The 22,068-nt window shown below is 41.6% G+C and overlaps 1 protein-coding gene across 2 annotated transcripts; it reads left to right on the top strand.

The window, feature by feature from the left end:
• Positions 1-51: 51 nt before the first annotated feature.
• Positions 52-20,100, top strand: las1l (LAS1 like ribosome biogenesis factor). 2 transcript variants are annotated; one of them, XM_064350386.1, is made up of 13 exons: positions 52-95; positions 3,270-3,395; positions 4,363-4,432; positions 4,690-4,771; positions 5,410-5,580; positions 7,552-7,598; positions 9,546-9,655; positions 11,782-11,870; positions 11,965-12,177; positions 12,429-12,576; positions 13,396-13,736; positions 13,849-13,999; positions 19,649-20,100. In XM_064350386.1, the coding sequence occupies exons 1-13, from the start codon at positions 67-69 to the stop codon at positions 19,737-19,739; spliced, it is 1,668 nt and encodes a 555-aa protein (XP_064206456.1). In that variant the 5' UTR covers positions 52-66; the 3' UTR covers positions 19,740-20,100. The 2 variants fall into 2 exon arrangements, with proteins under 2 accessions (XP_064206456.1, XP_064206455.1); XM_064350385.1 differs by lacking the exon at positions 52-95 and adding an exon at positions 2,359-2,745.
• Positions 20,101-22,068: the final 1,968 nt, after the last annotated feature.

Here is a 22,068-nt window from a genome sequence, read left to right as displayed (position 1 = left end):
CTCCGACTAAGCTTAGTACAAGAAACCTGATTTTAGTTCCTGAGGTGCAACATCATTGTAAACAAAATGGGCGACCAGTCATCAAAATTCCCATGGTTAGTCTTTCTTGTTATTTCAGTTTTACATTAACCCAGTGTCTACTATTATCGTTAGTCACAACTATGGTCGAAACACATAGAAATATTTTAGGCTACTGCAGGCTAGAGGGTGCACGATCCGTTCAAGGATGCCATAACTTCTCAGCTGTAGGTTACTGGAGTGGAGAGCTAACATATTGGATGTCCCTGATCTATCTTAGTCAGCCTTCATTTACCCTCGGTCAAGCAACAACAGTACCTTAGCACTGAGTGGGGAGCCACTAGATACATTGGGGGATGTTACAGTAATTGTCAATACATATTCTCAACCTTGTTCTTTTGAAATCAAAACCCCTTGATTGTTGCACAGATAGGTGATGACCTACATGCAAGTTAAAGGAGCAGGTCAGGAGTTCTTACTGGGGCAAACACAGGTATAAGTACTGGACAACTGTTCCAAAGACATTTTATAATGCACATTTTTTGTTGCTGCTTCCATTTTTAATCATTATTGATATGTAAAATACAAATAGGTTTTCTGGTGATTTAAACTTTGAGTAAAACTATTCCCAAAATGCCCTATTATTTTATTTTACTGGACAAATATAAATAGGTTAGCATAATTTTTTCCCCCCCATTTTAAATAAGCCCTTGTGGTTCTTTTCTACATTTCTTTTTTTTTTTAAGTCCGAAGCAGATAGCCAAGACAGGGTAAATACTTAGTAATTTCCTGTTATTCTAGCCTTAAAAGTACCGTACCATCAGTACAATTGTACACTTTTAAGAATGTTTCTTTGTACCTCCGGGCTTACCAGGCTTTCCATTCATTTTGCAGAAATCTATGATCTATGCTGCCTTTTCTTTCATTTGATCTAATCTTAAATGCATATGCTAGTAATTTCACAAGTGCCAATACAAGAGAATACTGTGTTCTTACTAGTTGCATTCAAGTTAATGTGGCTGACACCATGTGTATTCAAAGCCATTTAGAATTGATGTTTTCATATTAGCTGCATCTGCACAGGTATACCAGACGCTTGATATTGTCCAGTACTGTCTGAGGCTAACTGCTTCTCTGTCAGCCGATGCATCCTCATGGACAATATAAAGCTACACAAACATGGACAGGAAGATGAGATGGTCCTACCACACATATATGCGGTTTCCTGGTCTCCACACAAGCTCACATTGATATGAAAATGTTAAAAAAAAAAATCAGTGATATCAGCCTTTTTATAGCATGCATAATGCATTATGTGGTTGATGGAATGGGTGTGCACTACACATGTTTATACAGCAAACTGCTTACTGGGGAGGGTAAAGATGGATATGAAGAGGAACGCTGTTTAGTAGCCTAAATCAATCAATAACAAGGTCAGAGGTAGTGTTTTCATTTGTGCGGTGCATTTTGGTTTTTATCAATAAATTATAAAACATCTTTCCATACCAGTCTCTGTTTACAACTTGACACAGCTTTACTATCAATGCTTACATTTTAGCATTTTTGCACTGTATTTTCAATTTTATTTCCATCTTGATATTAGTATCCATTTATGACACCTCCCAAAATTCTACACATGGATTGTAGACTACACACAATCTGAATGACCAAATTCTGCTCGGATTGTGAGATTGCAGATTTATTTTGATAACAATAATCCAAAAGATCCATTTCAGCAAGCGCGTAGTTAGATATATTCACTGATCAACAAAAATGGACTGCAGGAGCAGGGAGTTTATACAGGTCCCACAGCTATATGCGAGATCAAAATCTAACTCTGGTTACTGGGTTGCTGATAACGTGGGAGAGAGCCTTCGGCACACTTCCTGAGAGCTTCAGAATGTGCAATCAAAACACGCCCAAAGTCGTTTTTATCAGCATTCTCGAGAGCATCAGAGCCCAACAAACGCTCAGTTTCCTTGGTCCTTACTGCCACACAGTGGGATGCACGCCCCACTGCCGCACAAATATGTATATTTTATTTGTTGGGGATGTGGCCCCGTTTTGCTGTCCATTCTGTTGTGTAATCGCCATCTGAGGGCCAAGCTAGAAGAAAAACGTTTTATCACTGTATGTTTAGCTTGTGTTAAATGTTGGTCAGCCTAGCTACTTGGTAGCATTTCGCAATTAGTCATGTGGTACGGAGACACATTTAAGGAACTGTGTTTTTACATATGTATGGAGATGTCGCTGACCGTGAGTTACTTATGTCGAAAACGTTGGAGATTCGGTGAAATCCTTGCTAATACGTGATATCAGCTTTCGGGTGTACGCGGAACCTTTCTTTGAATTTCAGCGTGTAGGTAGGACTGCTTTAGACACTGCACCGCGAATCGCGGGGCGTGGGTTAACGTTAGCATGATTTGTACTAGTCACAGTCTATGGTACTAGTACTAACGTTAGTTTACATGATATCCGACTTGCTTGTTATTGTTGCTATTCAGTCTGAAGAACGACTTTCTAGCATTTTCCGTAGAGTTTGATACATTGTTTCGTTTTAACTGGGTACTATTAGTTGAACATGAAAAGAAAATCATTCGAAAAGTCTGCCCATGTTGTCGCATGGATTAACAAAGCAGAGTGGGACCAGATTCTTGAATATTTGTACTCGAAGGATTGTGCTTTACAAAAATTTGCATTGCACAGAATCTCTGCGTGGAAAGGCAGGTGAGCAACACGAGCACAGTACTTGGACGTAGTTAGAAAATACGTCTAGATCGGCTTTTCGTTCTTATACATGTAGGTAGCCACATTTGCTGATTAGCTCATTTCGACTACCGGTAAGCATACACAGGTGATGTGCCAGCTAGCTATCCAGCTATCGTTGACATAGTTGTGCGGTTAGCTAGCTACTACTGACTGTAGGTGTTAGTAATGGATGTGATCTTGTTTATTATATAGCAAGCAATATAGCTAGGTTACCAGCTGTAGTTACTTGCTCGTCCGGTCTATATGTTTTGTAAGTATGTATTCTATACTGTAAACAATAAAATCAATCAGGTTCATAATTCATGGCCACCTGAAAGTCATAAAGACACAGAAAGTAATGATTAAAATAACTCGTGATAAAGTTCCTAATAATACAAAGTCAAAAACCTTGTTTCTTTTATTCATCATGTGTTACACATTGCAATTCGACTTGGACAAAGCTTTACTTGGAAAACTGAGTCTTTTTTTTTATTTTTTTCAAGGTTTGGAAATAGTACTCCTGTAGCTGTGGAAAGCACTGCAGACCTGGTGCGATGTCAGGTACTTGATCGTTCAGGACACCTAGAAACAGATGATCTGGTCCTGCTCTACGGAACAGCGCTTGTAAGGTGGGGATTCGTGTCGTTTTGTTCCATTTTAAAACAAACAGTAACGTGAAAACATATTTTGCTGTTCTGTTTCTTTGTAAATTATATAATGTAATTCACTTTCATTACATTATGCTTTTATTATGCTGATGAACCAGTGGAAGTGTCTGACACGGTTTTGAAAACTGGTTGAGAGTTTTGCACTCCTTCACTTGTGGATTAAATGTAGTCATCTCATGTACAGTACTGTGCATTCTTTGTACAGATTTTCTTTAGAGAGGTTATGTCACATTACCTCTTCTCCACACAGAAGGCATTTTGTGGAGTGTTTGGTTTTATGTTTTCCCAAATTATGTTGAAGAATAAGGCTGGCACAGCTTTTGCTGTGTAGGGCCCAGAGACTGTTGGATGCCCTGCCAAGTCAAGTTTTAAAGGGATAGTTCACCCTAAAAATTGATGTTTTTTTCTTTTTATTTTTTACTGTTTTTTTTCCCTGACAATTGAGCATATTTTGCTGATTAGTCTATCACAAAGGCTCTGCTGGGACTCTTTTTAAAATTAATGGAATAACATGTTGACATGGAAGTTCATTTCAAGGTTCCTTTTAAAATTATTTTGGGAATACCAAAAATAATGAAAAATTTTAAAGCAAAAATTCCATCATTTGTGAAAATTAGTTTTCTTGCTGCTATGCTACTTAAAACTTTTCTAAATACCTTTGACTTCTGTTTTTACCATGAAGCATTTGAAAACACTCTGATATATATAGTTAAAATATCTCAATAGCTGTGAAAATCAATATTTTGCAATGAAACTAAGATTATAATGATGATGTGATAATACTAGTCATTTAAAAAAAATAATGATTTGTATTATTTTTAATTTATTTATATTGAGCAAAATAAATAGCCATGTATGCAGTTGGAAGACGTGATGTGATCTCTTCAGTCTTCATCCAGAGGTTTTTGTGAATCTGCTTGCATTTTAGGTTTGTTAATTTAATCACTGAAAGGAAACAGAGGAAAGTAGCTGCTCCTCTGAGACGTTTGGCCAATAAGGTATGTCCTATAAATGTTAAGAAATCACTTGATGTCAGCGTTCTATGATTAATATGACTATTGAACTCCTGTTGATTTTACTTCGCTCCCTGAAATGATAAACCTGACGCATTTCAAGCATTTCACATCTGCATCAGTGACAATGAAATACTGTTATATCTGATCATAGTGTAAATCTGATTATTAGTGGTGACTTTTTCAGGAAAATATTTTGTTGGTGTGAACAGTAACCTAGCAGTTGCCTTGTCTTTTTCCAGCTGAACATTCCTGAGTGGATTGTCAATCTCAGGCATGACATAACTCACCGCAGGCTCCCCACCTTAAAATGGTGCCGTAAAGGTGAACTAGTCCAGCTTTTCTAAATAAAACGTTCTGTTTGTACGTGTCATGTCTTCCCATCCCAATGCTAGGCTGCACTTTGGTGTGCAGCCGTCAGAAGTTGATCACTAACAATGTAGATGTTGATTGGCTGCTTAAATGCTTCTATGTTGTGCAGTTTACATTACGTGTAATGTTTTTACATGTTCAGTTATGATATAAATATACTGAAGCAGTTTGGCTGGATGGCAGTGTTATAGGGTGGAACAGCAGTGTTTTACAGGAAATGGACCTTTCGGGTCTCTGATTATACCCTAGTTCCCAATTCTTAACTAAAAACTGCTGCCCATTCTTGCCTCAGTTTCTGTTGCATGAAGTCATTTGACGTGACTAATTGGAAGGGGGTTGTCAACCTTATTTCTAGAATTTCTGGAATCTTTTATCTCTGTAAATGAGAAAATACAAATGTGTTGAGCATTGAACACTTGCATTTAATTAGATCAATTGTTCATCCTATGTCATTATTTATTACGTAAAGATTATTTTGAAAAAAACTACAGTTGCATGTCTGTTATTATAGAAGACCGAATATTGGAGGACATGGTCTGTGAAACACAGAGTCTCCCACAGGTAATTGCTATTGTTTTGTCTTCTCACAGGATGTCAGTTTGTTCTTGAGTGGCTACAGCAGGAATACTGGTCCAGGCAGCTGGGTAGCCAACTTGCTGAACACTGGGACTCCGAGTCAGAGTCTGAAGAGGAACAAGATGAGGATGGGCTTGGGCAGGAAGATGAGTTCACTGTGAGACAAAGAAAAAGAGAAGCCCACCGTAAGCTTGTTCTCTAATTGCTACCAAATGGTTTATCCAGATTATTCAGGGCTGCTTTCAGATATGACATCAAGAAGTGTAATGGGCCTCAGTTTTCAGCAAGGATATTGGTACTGGGTTGATTGTGATACCATATCGGAGGCATTTGAATTGTAGCGCTTTTCTGGTGATGTGCACTGGACAATACATAATGTAGAAAACACTATGGGAAGAGAGTAATGTTGTCCACAGTCCTCATAGTAGGTGGTGAGTCAAGTAAGTCGATCGAAAGAAGGTTGTTGTTACTAGTACTGGTCAGTGCTTTATTCCGTGTGTTCATAATGTAAGGAGTGCTGGTGAAGTCACCTTAACTGACCAATTGTCTTTACTACTGTTGGGGCGAAATGTAACACATACTGTTTAGGTAGATTCATCGAGCGTGAACAACGTATTTCAGGTTAAACACGCAGAATCTCTTTGTCTCCAATGAACGGCAGGAGAGCTCAAGAAATATTTCGGGAGATATCGATAAAACTCTGTTTTGGCTATATGCAAGTGAAGTGTTTTTTGGAAGGGTTTTTCGGCTACTGTGTTGTGTGTGTATGTCAAGGAATCCAAATGTATGTAATCATAAACAGTCTTTTTGCAACTAACGGATCATTTAGTTTTGTTATAGCATGCTAGCTTGCTGGGATTGCTAGCCAGGGAAAAGTGCAGACATCCCCATTGTGGGTTTAAACCGAACAAGGTTGTTAGCCTGTTGCCAGTTACTGTACCCATGCGCACCTAAGTACAGACATATGAATGTTATAAAATGCTGATATGCAGCACAGATGGGGTTGGGTGGAAGTACAGTGACTTCCTAATGTTTGGGAAGATATCTTTTTCTTGATTTTGCTTTCTACTCCACAATTTTATGATTGTAAAATGTGGTTCAAGTGCTCATTCTCATTTTTATTAGCAGGTATTTTTATACACTTTGGGTTCTTCGTGTAGAAATTACAGCCCTTTTTATACATAGTCTCCCCATTTCATTTTTGTAACAAATTGTAACTTCTTGGATGTTTCTGATTAGTCTGCTGTTTTCACTTTCAACAGGTATAAGAGTGCTCTAGTCTTGATTCTAGGCTTTTGATTGCCTTTGGAGTCTTTTATTGGCATTTGTCAACATGAGGACCAGAGTTGTGCCAATAAAAGTCAAGGAAGCCTTTATGAGGCTCAGACATAAAAGAAAAACAGTCTTATGCTTAGGCTTACCTAAATCAACTGTTTGGTACATCAATAAGAAAAATGATAGCACTGGTGAACTCAGTAATTGCAAACGGCCTGGTAGGCTAGTGAAGATCTCTATAGTTGATCACTGAAGAATTCTCTGCATAATAAAGAAAAACCCGCAAATGCTTGTCTGAAAGATCAGAAGCACTCTTCAGGAGGCACGTGTGGATGTGTCAGGGACTACACTGATAAAAAGTGATGTGATTCCTACATGGTGAAACTAAAGTGTATAAAATAAATAAAAAGCTGAGAATGCGTACTTTAGCACACGTTTTTGTTGTTTGGTTTCGTAATCTAAAATTGTGGAGCACAGAGCCAAAGCAAGGGAAAGAAGAAGAAAAAAAAATGTCTGTCCATACATTATGGAGCTCACTGTATGTGCTCCAATCACAGTGAACATGTTTTATTGATTGGTGGTAGTACTATGCAATTAAAATGAACAGTTTTCTATTTTGTTCTGGTATGTCCAGCAGTTATTTTTGAATACAGATTTCTCCAAAATAGAATGATACCCCCATAAAATTATAATCATATTTTCCAACTAGCCAGCAAACCCTTTTTTATTAGATTTGTTGTACATTTGGTTAAACTGGCAAATGCAAGTCTCAAATCTGAGTCTCACGGATAAAAAAATAACACAATTCAACACTTCGGCCAGTGCTATGGAGGCTTGTAGTTCCAGCTGTATTTAAGAGAAGTCTTTGCTTTTCTTCTCAGAAAAAGCCAGAAAATTGCTGATTTCCTATGAGAAAGAACAGTTTCAGGTAATTCACTTTTTACAATATTTTTGACCGTTATCTGTGTTATCTGCTCTCCCTGTGATTTGTTCGTTGCTCTGTCTGGGTTCCTGGTGAAAATACATAAATCCAACACCAGGTGTCATTGAAGCATAATGCATGTAAGGCATAGCTGCTGAGACGGGAAACTGCTATCAGAGTGAGCTTGAATACAATAAAGCAAACTGTGACTTTGCGTTACATTTATTTAGCAGAGGCTCTCATGCAGAGTGGCATACATGAATTTCCCTGTTGTGAATTGTTTTTAGTGGAACGTAAGTGTACAAAAATAGATGACGGGCATCTGTACGTGGTGGCTCTCACTCAGAAATGACACCAGGGAGCATTTTGTCGTGCTAGTTCTAAAATGTACATGTACTAATTAGTCAGCCTGAGATCCATGGCTTCTGATGAGTTTTATCTCTTGGAACTCCGCCCCCCTACTGGTTGCCCAACCCCTGTAGCCCACCACAGTTGCCTTGCGGTGGGGAAAGAACGCAACCACGTTGTTTTGTGATTGGTGCCCAGCTGTTGTCACTGCTTTTTAAAGCTTTGCAGGGATGGTAGCCAGCGGCCACATTGACTCACACCGTGTCCCCCTGAGGTTCAGGTGGACTTAATTCAGGGGGAGCGGAGGATACATTCATACAGCCCTTCTTTATAGGGAGGCTATGAGCTTTCCTCAGTTGTTTAGGCAGAGCTAGCCAATATTAGCCATATTTCACATGACAGCACAATTAGGGCCTGTGTCAGATAGAGTTTTCAAAGGTGCCTAATTAGAGTCATCCAGCCCGATGTAACCCCCTAATAGCCGAGCCTTTCGGCCGGGTGCGATATTTTTAACTTGTAGTTGTCTCGTTATCCCAGCCTCCCCGCTGACGCCACCGAGCTGTGTGGGTGAGCGTGAGTGGAAGCCGAGTGAGGAGATTTCTCATCGGAGGCTGTCCTGCTTTTCTTTTTTTTCCCCCTGCAGTGACGCAGGCCAGCAGGGAAATGCACGCACAGCAACATTGCCTTTTCTTACGCAGAAGTCCTGTGTGCGCCCTGTTAGGGAGCGCTCCTTCCGATTCGTACCTCTAGTTGTTGCAGACGGACAGTGAAGCTCTGGAGCACTGTGGTTTTAGTGACACGGTGACAGTGATGGACCCCTTCGTGCTGCATTCTTGTAATAAAGTGCAGATATGCTGTGTGTTTCCATTCTTTTATGGGCACAGACGAGAAGAACTAGCATGCTTTGGATACAAGTCCTTATGATGTAATGTACCTTTTAAATAATAAAAGGTTTAACAGTGGATTTTTTGTTATGGCAAAAAAAAAAACCCTAGTAATGTATACCAAATGCTCTTTGTGAAGAATTTATTATAGACCATGTGGTTACTAGTCTGTTGTACAGATGCCTATGACCTAGAGAGAATTGTGAGCATCTGACTATCTGGGCTGTCTAGCTGAAGTTCTCCGGTTATCCTCTAGGTATCTCTGTAGACACTCCAAACCCAGAAATCGTTTGGCAGTCGGCACAGACATGTGACCAGTTATACAATTTGGGACTAATATTAGTCAGTGCAAGTATGCTTTTTGGAAAACATTGACCACCCAAACTTGTGTTAATTCTTCTAGAAGCGTGCAGTAAATGGAGCGATAAATGTGTCATATATGGCTTGATAATTTGTACAGTCTTTGTTTTTTTTTGTGCGGGATTGGACAGATTTCAGCCCGTAGATCTTTATCATCCTTTTTGTCGATTAGTCTTTAGAACTGTGAAACGCGAAGTAGCGACTAGGAGGCCCAAGCACTCGGCCAGAGTGAAGTTTGTGAATACACAGGCAGGCGGTGGTGCCAGAATATGACTCTTTAATCATTGTGTCTACGTGTGATTTAATCATTTTTCCATGGATGTATTTGATTGGTTATTTGAACTTCCTGCTCTGTTCCAAGGCCTTTGATGGACTGCACAAAGAGAACAAATCCAAGCAGGCATGGTTCAATCGTTCCTCAGACCTGGGCGGGATCCTCATTCAAATTAAAGCCTTTCCGGTGGACTCCAGGTTAGTGCCTGTGCGTCATCACTGATGGTTTTTCCGCAAGCCATTCCTCAACTGATGCAGGTTTTCTTGGACAAAGGGTTATGTTCTTCATAAAAAAAACAAAAGCAAAAAAAGGAAGTGTTTGGTGGTTTTTCTGTGTAAATTCACATCTTTGTGTTTCTGTTATAACAGTAATTATCCCTGAAAAAAAAAATCGTGAATATGAACCCCTAAAATCTGTGACGTGTCCGCAATAATTTACCTAAAGTTTTAAAGTAAGAAACGTAAAGCTTCCCATGATACATTGCACATAGCTGTGATAAAAAATAAAAATCTAAATTGTGTATGCGTAGTATGCCTGAAAATGGCTTTTTTAAATTGGTAATGATTGATGTATTTTTGATACGCGCCAGCGCCACGGCGGCACCGCTCACTCACTGGAATCGCGCACGCCCACGCGGACCGCCGCTCACTCGCCTGCGCGGAACTCGCCCGGCGCTTTGACTGCGCCGGCCGTCGCCCCAACGACTGCGCCGACGCGCGCTCTCGTCTGCCGGGCGGCGGAGCCTCGACTTCAGGGCAGGAGACGGCGCGGTCATTCTGTCTGCCGGAGCAGAGCCGTCATGAGAGGGGATCGGACTTTTTCCTTTCTCACCCCTGTGGCAGGAAATTCATTTCTGTGCTTGCGGAGCAGAGCCGTATGGAGTCACATTTCCTTTCTACCTTGCGAATCATTTCTTTGATGGGGCAGGTTATGATTTTTTGTGTTACTGGTGAGGAGCGTGGTTTGTCACTTTTGAGGCCCATTATGTACATGTTCCTTGTCCTTAAAAAAACGTTGCTTGAACATGCTTAAAAGCACTTTGATGTGCCAGGTTTAGAACATTTTTTGTTTCTACTCATTCAGCCAGTGAAAGGTTTCCCACTCTCATTATCTCTGGCTCTCCCTCTCTCTCTCTCTCTCTCTCTCTCTCTCTCTCTCTCGGTCGTGCTGAAAAAAATGTGCTGTTCTGTCGAAATCCTGCGATGACCTCGAACACGGGGAATGTCTTGCGCGTAGGCGTTGCTTCAGACCTTCAGAATAAGCCGCCGCCCACCTCCCTCGTCTCCGAGGCAGCGGGTGCAGAGGAGATGGGAAGGCCGGCCCGGTGCCTGGAGCGGGGAGGCTCGAGTGATTAAACAGAGCGGGTCATTTCCCATTACATCTGCTGTTTATTAAATCTGCGGGCATAATTTGTTCCCTCCATTAGTAACATTGATGCTATGCCTTCAGAACTGCATCCATCTTGCAACCCGAGCGGTTCAGCTGGCTGTCGGGTTCCTTCGCCTCGTTCTGCGTCGCTGCCTGAAGTGGAAGCACCACTCACATCAGGGCTTTGAGAGCGAGGCGGTCGACGCTGTTTGGTGTCAGCTGCAGTGTTACGGGTAGCCGACGCGTGCAGGAAGAGATCTATGACATAACGGTCAGCTGAGCAATTGGGTTTGCGATTGGCGCATTATCTGAATCTTTTTTTTTTTCACCGTTTGGTGAAAGGTTTGTGATTTAGCATCTGCTTTTTGTGTTAACTAACGCTGGAAAATTCTATACATTTTGTAAATATCCTAGAAATTGTGACTGTAGTTTTGTGCTAAAATAGAATTGTTATATTTTTGTTATTTTGTGGGCCCGACTGCCTATTTTAGGCTGGCTCGACTTCTTTGTGTTTCCGTTTATTACTTTGGACCCCCCAGCCATTCTCTTTCTCTTTGTTTTCTTTGCACTTTGGGGTTATGGTCTCTTGTCCTTTTTCTCTGACTGTTGACATGCCTCCGCTCGCGTGAGTAGCCTTGGGGTAGAGCTTGTGCTTCTAATGCGTTAGCCCTAGGAAATAACTGGACGTCTCGGTACCGCTTCTGGTTCCCAACAGCTTGGTCGAGGTCGTAACATGCAGCTGGAAGCTGGGGATGAACTGTCAGATTGCATTAAAGTCAACATTTGTCAGAGAGGATAATCTTAAACTTCATTTTCCCTTTTTAATAGTAGTTCCTGTGCCTGCACCATGAGTTTGGATTGCGTTCTTCCCTTTCTTATTTTAAATAGGATGGTTTATGACTAGAAACTGGACTGCCACTTGATTAATTCTTTTACACCCCTCCCCCCTCCCCAGTGATGTTCTGATGGATGTGTTGCTTTCGGACGGATTTTTGGTCCCCACTGCAGAGCAGCTGGAGTCCCTGGACATTGATTCTATCGATGGTGAGTTTTTCCTCCCCCGCCTAAATTAACGACTGCATAAGCACTGTGACGAATGTGCTGAAACTTTGCCCGCCTGGTTGTGATGGTGTTCCAGGCGACGGCGACCCCGCGACCCCCTGCATCCCCCTGGTCTTCCTGCGGTTCTGGCTGCCGCTGCTGAAGACCCTCGCGTCCCAGGCCTTCGTCCAGGTCTTCGTGGAGAGGCTGTTCATGGAGCTGCAGCTGTCGGAAGAGACCTCCCGGCACAGGACTCACTACATCGCTGGATGGATCTCCGAGATCTTGGATTGCAACCGTCACAGTCACAGTACGACAAGGCCTCCTCCTCGATTTATGACGGCCTGTTATGATTCTGTTGAGGTCAGGCGTGCCTTTGAAGCTCAGGCCATTTGATGCAGTTTGAGCACTTGCATTATCTACCCGTAGGGCCTGGTTAAGATTTATTTCAGATGAGCTGATGAGTTGGTGTAAGACTAGCTTATAAGACTAAAATTCTGTAGTAGACCATCATCTGAGTGCATGTTTGTTCACTGATCGATCGAACATCTGTATCCATAGGAGAAAGGAATCCGAATGAATCGAAATGTCAGAGGAAGGCAAGGCTCAAAGACAAGATTTTTGTGAAGCCCGTACCACTGCCATGGCAGAAGCTTTTAACAGTCTGCCTGCAAGCACCATGTGTGGCCACGCCACACCTCCTCCAGCAGTAAGTGCTTTTTTCTGTTTGCGCGCCATAACGTGTCACTTCCTTTCTGTTCAAAAGAAAAAAGATGCATTTACAGAAGAGGCATGTGCGCCCTCGGGGGATATATGAAGCATCTTGTTTTTTGTGTGGTAGAACCGCCATTCACGTGCTTAGTCAGTGAGTTATTTCGGTGTAAGATACAGACCGTCTTACTGAGACTGTTTATCTAGCTTTGGCGTAGCCCCATGGGGGAAGAGAAGGCGGCCGCTGGCCTCTCTTAAGTTCACGTGGAGGCATGAGTCATAGGGCAGCTTGACTCGCTGCGGATTTCAGCGTTTCCTTCATGTGGCAGTCCGTTAAGTCCCCGAGGTGAATCGGCCCCAACGCCTCCTGGAAGCACGTGCCCGAACAGCGCGGCAGAAAGCGATTGTCTGTAAGCGCTGCATTACAGTCTCGCTGTGTGACCCCCTAACTGCAACGAGCTGCAGCTCAGCAAAAGGCTGATCAGGATAAGGGATTTAGCTGACAAATGTATGATGCTGAATAATTAGTTTTTAGTTCATGACGCGCCAAGCTGTAATTTTACCTTTCAGCGTCGTCTAACTTCTCATTTCTGGTGTCATGGTGCAGGTGTCAGCTTACAGGGCGTGAGGAGAGCAGTAGGGTCCAGTCCTCGGCTTCAGATTTGTGTTCTGTATCTCCTCTCCTGTGAACCTCGGTGGTTAGGCTTGTGTAACCCTTTCCCTTTTAAACGCGCATTGGTTGGAGACGCACGCTGCCTAATGGATTCTAGTTTGCCTTTGGGAAATCTGAAGGAAGCGGTGCTGTCTGTCCCGGCAGGATCCTGGTGGACATGGAGCCTCCCTTACCACAGGACACCCAGCAGAAGCTCCACCGCCTGTGCTGCATCTACACGCAGGGCGGCGACCCCGGCCGCTCCCCCGACGGGGGGCGGAGGGACACGCCCGTCTACACGCTGGAAGGCCTGCGCAAGAGGATGCGGCGGGAGTCGGAGCGCGCCGGCGGCGACCCCTCCCTCGGCGCGGGGCCCCGCCCGCCCCAGTCCCTGCCCCAGCTCCCTTCGGAGGAAGTGGCCGAGGACCTCCAGGAGAAGCTGAGCCCCAACGTCCTGCTGGAGAGGGCAGCCGCCCTCCGGGGCTCGCCCTGGCAGGTGTGCGCAGGTGAGTCGGGGCGCCCGCCCACGGGCTGAAGGGCTCTGCTTGGCCCGAAGCTGACTCGGCACGCGGTTCTCCTGGACATCGACACGGCTTTCTTCCCTGCGTGTTTTAACAGACAACGTGAAGTGGAAGGACTTCCCCCTGGGGAAGGTGCCGGGGCAGTCCGAGGACCCCTCTTGCCTGATGGTGGACAGCTACTCCACCCTGTCGGTGCTCGACCAGCACTTGGACCTGGACAAGTCTGCCCAGCACAGCGTGTACACATGGTAAGTGCCTCCCACTCTGCCCTGCCCTGAGAAATTTGGGTAAGTACCCCACACAGAAAGCTTGCTGCTGAAAGGCCACATCACCCTAAAATAACAATTTTATGTTTTTTTTTCATCTTTCCACAATTTATACATGAATTATATAAATTAAATATAAATATAACTATGATGCTATAGTAATACGTTTTGATCATTTGAACAGTAAAGGCTTTTGTTGTATATGCACATGCTGCATTAAATTGATGTATTTTATGGTTTTTTTTACATCTTTCCACGATTTATACATGACAAATGAATTAATGAATTTAATGCAGCATGTGCATATACAAAAACCTTTACTGTTAAAATGATCTAAATGTAGCACTATAACATTATAGATTGGTTTGAATTAATAAGCTGATTTTGAGGTATGTGTTGCATTTCCAAAAGTTGTCCTTTGTAGTGATAAGCTTTCCGTTTTTTTGTTATACTATACTGTCACATCAAAGAGCCCTTAAATGGGTACACGGGGAAAAATGTTATAATGAAGCTGGAACTGAAATATAATCCAACTGCGTGTAGGGGGAAGAAGGAACCAGTGTCTATGCATGCTCGATGCAGAATCCTGCAGACCATGTTTTTCAGAATACTTCCTCTTTCCATGTCTGGCCATTTCATTTTCAGTCTGACTAATGTCAGGCAGATGAACAAATCGGAAGGAGGAGGGAATTGTCAACTTCACATTCATGTTGGACAGCCTCCAGTGACAGGAGCTTATGGAATACCCAGAGAGAGCAATGGATGTTAGAACGAACATAATGAAGGCTGGGATTAGTAGTTTACTGGGGTCAACCCTTTGTCCACGTGACATCACTTTTAAACATGTTTGTGAAGGTGACTAGCCCATTCAATTCAAATAACAATCATGATGAATTTAGATAACAAAATTCCACTCAAAGTATGTTCCCCGTATATTATCTGATTCATTATAATGGAAAAAGAAGCTGACTATCACTTAAAAAGGCACATCTTCTTAACATAGCTTATTAGAAACACTGAACATTTTCTGAAGAGCTTATTGACTCTTTTTACTTGGGCTGCCTAGCTGTACATACTAATTTTTTTTTTTTTTTTATAAAGACCCAAGTGCCAACTCCTGGTCACATGACCTGGTATTCATGTCAGAAATTGGAGATACTGTTAAAACTTTTTATCTGATTGTCGAGTAAAATTGTTATATTTTAATAAGATTTAGGAAATAATGACGCAGGCCCCAGCTACAGATCTGAATCAGAGGAGTTTACCTTCTATTACAGTTCCTCTACAGATTCTCTATTTTTGGAACTTGGGGGGGGGGGGGGGTGAATTTGCCTTCTTGTGACACACCCCCAGTGCGCTTTATGATCTGGTTTCAGTGGTGTGCTGGCCAGTGCAGAACAGGTTTTTGCCGAGAGTCTCTTAAGGTGACGCGGAGGAGACGCGGCCCTCGTTCTCTTCTTGGCGAGGCGAAGCGGAGCGTTGGCGCTCCCCGCCCCCTCGCCAGCGCCACGAGCTGCTTTCGTCGACCCGCCGCGCGCCCCTCTGGAATCCCCGCGCCGTGCGACTCATAGTCACGCACCCATCAGCAGGTCTCTCTGCGGCCCACGTCCTCCACAGGAGGAACCCGTATTGGCGTCACGTGCCTTCGCGTTTCCATTCACGCGGGTGCTTCGGCTGCAGGAAAGAGGAAGTTAAACTCAGACCGCGAGTAGCAGCTGTTTCCCCCCCAAAAATCACCAAGCAACCAGAAGCTTTTTCGGCCACGTGGCCTTCCCTCGACGGGCCTCGATGTCTGACGATGTAACCCAAAGTGCCTTCCAGTGGGGTAGGGTCACATGAGATGAGATTCCTGAGTGGAAATTCAAGTGGGAAGTTCACAGCAAGTTTAGGACCACATTAAACAGGTTTTCCATTTCAGAGCTTAGATTAACTTGGCCCGTTTCCAATGGTTGTTCTAACTGAACTGAAATTAATCAGGTTCTTCTGTAAACTCGGTGGATCAAAGGGGAACTCAGTTTCAGGTGCTTTAAAGAGTAAATGTTTCATTTTATGATTCCTTCAAAAGTGCCTTTCAGCATGAGTGAAATCCGTGACACCCCCTCACACACATTTCATAACTGAATCTACACTCTTTTATCTCTTCGTGTGCAGTCCCTTTTCCAGTTATCCTAATCTAAAGTAACAGCATGCAATGATGTAATCATTATATGCTTTGTTCCTCACTTCCTCTCAGATGAAAAAGTAATGAGATTTGCTGGAGTTAACTCAATTCACCTGAGCTTGGGTGAGATTCTGCTTGGAGACATTTCCCATCATGGGGATCTGGCCTTCCCCGACCTGTTGGGAGTCATTGTGCATTCCTGTGATGCGATGCCTGATCTAATTATTTAACCAAGCCACACTATTTTCCAAGCAGTTTGTCTTCATGCAAATCTGAGTATGCCAAAGGCACAGTAGGATAATTGTGTGTCCATTCGTTTGCAGACACAGGTGTCATCTTGGTGCGTTTCCACTGGGGTAAAAAAGCCTGTTGGCAGTTGGAAATACAGATTTTACATACCTTTCAGGAGAGCGAGGACCAGCTATATTGCTACTGTTACTATGGGAACTGTGTTCATAACAGAAACCTGAAATGACAAAAGTTAAAACCTTTAGAAACGTCATGTTCCTCTTTGATAACAAAGCTTCCTGTATTCCTGTTCATACAGTCCATCACAGGGTGGAGGGGAAATTTAGCTGTTCTCATACAAACCTCCATATTTTTGTATGTTGTGAATATTTATTTTACTCTACAGATTCATGAGAAAATGGCTGAACAGGCAAATGTCGATTGCCTCTCATTTTGATATTGGTACTTTCATTTGGGTTTCCTGTGTAACCAGTTTGAAAGCAGACGCTGGGAAGAAAACTATTAAATGCAATTTGACTTCGCCAGGTGACAGCTACCTTCCTGAAATGCAGCACTGTCGAACCTATCATTCAATCATCATAATGATAATGATTAACTGATCTATGCATGTTAAAATAGAATCAAATCAAATGACATGCATATGGTTCAAACTAAAAACTAGTGGTGCAACCATAACTGCAAAGGATGATCTCGAACAGTGGATGATCGTATGGGGTTTTAAAAGGTGTAAGATTTAAAAAAAAAAAAAAAAAAAAAAAAAACTTTAGATCAAGGCTCCCAAACGTTGTTCCTGGTGATCTCCTGTCTTGTAGGTTTTCACTCCAACCCTAACAAAGCACACCTCATTCAACAGCTAGAGATCTCATTGAGCTGCTGATTAGTAGAACCAGATGTGCCATCTCCAAATCTCCAGGAACAGTATTGGTGTCCCTACTTTAGATGATGCAGATATATTTAATTTAGAAGTGTGTCTTTACTGTGAAAACACAGTAAACTACTGATATCTGAGAATTTCATAAAATGAAATGTAAACTTAACATATCTTTTCAAAAATATTTAACAAAATATCTGACTCACAAAATTAGAAATACAGTTAAGATGTGAGCACTTTGTGAACAACAGCACTGCACTTGTTAAACCATCAAAATACCTTAAAGGCATACTATACATGATTTTTTTAGCCTTGCTGTGCTCCTGTGTTTACAATAAATTAAGTCTCCTCCTCAGTCTTCAACTCTGCCCACTCACCTCGAGTAGCCGACTTTAGTCATCTTGCTAATTAATGCAGCTGGCTGGATAGGTAAAGGTAACATTACTTACTGCTCCAACAGACAGCAGGCCAACTCCATGTCGCTTTTCATCGCCTTGGCAAATTCAGCTGGCACCGTCAAGGAAAAGCAATTCCAAGGTTAACTGCAGTTCTTGAATGAGTCCTGTTTGTGGAAAGTATTGAATTTAGCAAAATTCTGGTATAGTACCATTTTAAATTTTTGGTACTGCGGTACTTTTTCAATGGGGCCCCATGGTCTGGTGTCTTTTATGATACTGCCCAGTGCATGTATGGGCCTGATTGTTTGGATCTGTTATGGCAATGTTCTAGTGCATGGATGGGCCCCACGATCTGCTATCTGTTATGGCACTGCTGTACTGCTTGATGGGCCCTGTGGTCTGGTAGCTGTTCTGGCCCTGTTCTTGTGCATTATGTTACGGCACTGTTCTAGTTCTAGAGCGTTACATCATGAGCATAACTGGGCATTCCAAATTGCACAGAAAAACAGGAAAAGGCATTTAAAAACAGATGTAAATGACTTTAGCCCAGACAATTGCACTATGCTAGATGAAGTGGCAAATGGCTAAAAGTTTGTTTGGACAGCACTGCTTGGGCTGAACTAAATCTGACTGGCACTTCCCCTGGTGTGTCACAGGTCATTTATTTATAAAATTTGAATTGCATAATCTGCCATCCACTGTTATGAAAATCAAGTCTGAATTGTAGCCTTTAGCTCATACAATTTCCATGCCAGGAAGGTAATTTCCTTACTTTCAAAACAGTTTGTATCCTGTTTAATAAGGTCCACAATAAGTAACCAAGTGAATTTGGCATAGCATCTCATTACTGGCAGTGTAAATATGTGAGCATTTCCACCATCATTTTGGTTAGTGGTGGCCTAATGCACTCCTTGTTCCCACCTCTGACTAATCAAACTGCCTGTGGTGAAATGTTCTAAACCACTGTTCTAAGAAGGTCTGTAAGCCTTTTGGTTTGAAATCAGTGATTGACTGTAGTAAGATGAAACTGGCAAAAATATAAGGGACAGACAAAGAATGTCAATCACCTGAGAAAGTGGATCATCGGTAATGTTGGGCAAGTTATGGTAAGCAGAGTTCCCAGAGGAAACAAAGGGTTTCAGATGAGCTTGTGTAGAAAGAAAATCTTTAATATTAATCTTAAGTTTAAAAGGAATTCATAGCTGTCAGATAAGCTGGGGGAATTCGACTGAATGACCAAAGCAATTCTCTTGCATAAGATCATCAAAATTTAGAAAGTTGTGAGCGAGGAAAACGTGGTCATAAAACGCTTGTTCAATTTCGTGAAAAGAGAACCCTTTTGAAAGCTCGGGGGAATGTTTTTTGTGAAGAAAAATTGGGATGCATTAACGAAAATGAAGAACAAAAGATTTTCAGTAAACAACCACCAGGTCCCAAGGGCAGGGGGCAGGTTTATGGCCGCCGGGCAGAGGGGGACAAAGGGAGCCATGTTTGTAGCGGAGTAAGCTAGAGTCAGTCAAATATGTTGTCTGGGAATAAGGATAGCTGCAAATAGAGGTCATTTAAAATTTTAGGTAAACTGATAGAAATAAACTGATTCTGATAGAAATAAAATGGATACTTACGTGATGACTTTCAGTACATTTTAAATGTACAGTGGATTAAAAAAATAATTTACACGAAGTACGCAACCCAATAATGCGTTGTTTCATTCACTGACAAACAGCATCTGGGAGATGTGTTAGAATTTTTTTCTTTAATCACTGCATAAATTTAGCCTTTAGTCTGGGGTCCTACAACATGACATTATTATGAGCATCAAACAAAGTGAAAATATTTGAATGCAACAAAGAGCACCAATCTGTTTAAATGGAACTGCGGTTAATATTGTTATAAAATCCTGCAAAAGACTTTTCTTACCTTGTTTTAACCGCTGTGTTTTGTTCCCATAGCACCCCCGGACCTCACCGACCTGGCTCAGATGGCCCACTCTGGACACACAGCGACCTCAGCAAACTCAAGTCTGGCCTACAGTTGTTTTGAATGGCAGCTTTGTCACTTTATCGCACATTTTTAAATCCTCATTTTTGTGTCCGGCTTGGCTATCCAGAGATGTACTTCAAGAAAACTGTTGAAGACAGGCCTTTAGTTTGCATTTACAGTAGTGACTAATTGTTAATATACATTTTTTTTGTGAAATAACTTCTTTTGTGTAATTCAAGAGGGCTGTTGGAAAGAAACAGGTGTAGTTGTGTAAAAATAAATAAATTGAGGGTGCTGTAAAGAAAAAACACAACATCGCTGTATTGTTGAAGCTATAATAATTCACAAATTCATACAGTTGAACAGTTTTATCCAAGCTATTGTTGCAGGGTAATAAATGTTATCTTTCTCCTAGTAGTAATTCCAGACCTGAACTGTCTTCATGTTGGAGAACCAAACTACAGAATTTGAAAATGCACAGTGCACATCACCATGTGTGCACTTTAATTACATTGCAATAAAATATTCTCTTGGTGGTTAAAAAAGTAGTACATTTTCAGCATTAGCAATACATCCACTTTACCTTAGTTCATGTAAATTCCAAAAGGTTCTGTGTATTGTAAGCAGTCATGGTGTTTGACTGAAATCTTAATATTTCCTTCCAAGCACTTTTTGTCATCAGTACTCAAAATATTCTGATTCACAGTTAAACATTTTCAGCAGCAAACTAATCACATGAAAGTTTAATTTACCACAAGATATATATCTAATTTAAATCCAGCTGTCTGAAAACAATACATGCTGTCTAGAAACAAATTAAATTAATATTTCTTTTGTCAATTAGAAGGCTTTTTGATGTGGAAAGAGGGAAAAGAATTAAGCTGTGCAGCATTCTTGTTTAAATACCCAAGGTTAAATAAACAATTTTTTACATACCTTTGGTCATCTCTGATACAGGCAGTGAACAAGAAATCTAACCATTATTGTAAAGCCATTGGCTGTGTCCAAATCAGCCTCATAACTGTGTCTTCAAAGTACATACTGTCTACTAAGCATGCTGCGTATTATTTAGTGCATGAGGCAGTATGCGAAAAATACCACCATACTATTCTAACTGCACTATAGGAGTCATAAATTGTCCCGCATCTGTGTAGTTTACACTCAGATTCAGCTATAGGCAACAAGCCATTTTGATGTTACTCTGTAAACCAGTGGTAACCATTACAATACATTTATTTAGCAAACGCTTTTGTCCAAATCTATGTACAAAAGTAACCAACCCTGTTCCTGGAGATCTGTTGTCCTGTAAGGTTTTCATTTAAACCCTAATTTGGCACACCTGACTAGCTCAGGATCTCTGGCTGTTTAATTAGGTGTGCTTTGTTAAGATTGGAACCTACAGGACGGTAGATCTCCAGGAACAGTGTTGGCTACCACAGTGAGAGGTCTTAATGTACCAGAAAAAGTAAACAAACCACATACATTCACATTTCCCGTAATCATCAGTGTTTGTTTGATGGAATACGATGTCAAGCTGCACAACATATTTAAGGGACTGAAGTGTTCTTTTATTTCCTGAATAGTACGCTCCTGAATATACTTGTGGAAAACATGGAAATAAGTATTTCATCAGGGTGTCTTTACGTAATCTGTATTTTCAGAAATTTCACGTACTCAACAGCTTTTTAAAAAAGTATACTCAACTAGCATACTCAGTAGTAGGCAAGTGCGCAGATTCTTACACAGCCTTGGTTACCTGAAACTCCTGCCAAACACACTCTAACAATAACTCTTTTTAAAGTCACAGAGGTCTCTTGCTGCCATGCTACCTATAATTACGGGGAACCAGGCCTGTTTTTCATTATACATATGGTGATATTTGTTTCACATTTGGGCCACAACTGTGTGGTAGCTGCTGTTTGGTTATACTTCGCCATCTTAAGCAGGTGTTCACGTTGGAGTTCACTACATACACTCTGCCTCCTTTGCTTGAATCTGTAATTCAGTTATTTACATGGTGGTGGTCAACAGAAATTACAAATTAAAGTGAAGCATTTTCTGAATTCTTTATGTATTGCTACTTCCAGTACTCAAAAAAGGAACTTGATTTGGGAGTTTATGGTGATATCACATTAAGTGTGAGAGTTCAGTCATACCATCGTGACAAAATACCACAGCAGTAATTCTGAATGGCCAACTTCCTTAAAAAAAAAGTATACTAGTAACTACCAAACTTCAATGGTTCAAAACCTCCATAATATATAATAAAATTCAATTGCATCTTTGTACCAGTTTCTGCATTGAAAAACCGAGTTCTGGTTCTAGTCTCTGATACTCCTGTAAAAACTAAGTGAGCAGCCATTTGACCTGGGATTTGTAGACTATAGTG

The sequence above is a fragment of the Anguilla rostrata genome, chromosome 9 (genome assembly GCF_018555375.3).
Source record: "Anguilla rostrata isolate EN2019 chromosome 9, ASM1855537v3, whole genome shotgun sequence".
In the NCBI taxonomy this organism is placed as follows: Eukaryota; Metazoa; Chordata; class Actinopteri; order Anguilliformes; family Anguillidae; genus Anguilla; species Anguilla rostrata.
Note: the sequence above shows the minus strand (reverse complement) of the source record. Positions and strands in the feature narration are given on the sequence as shown.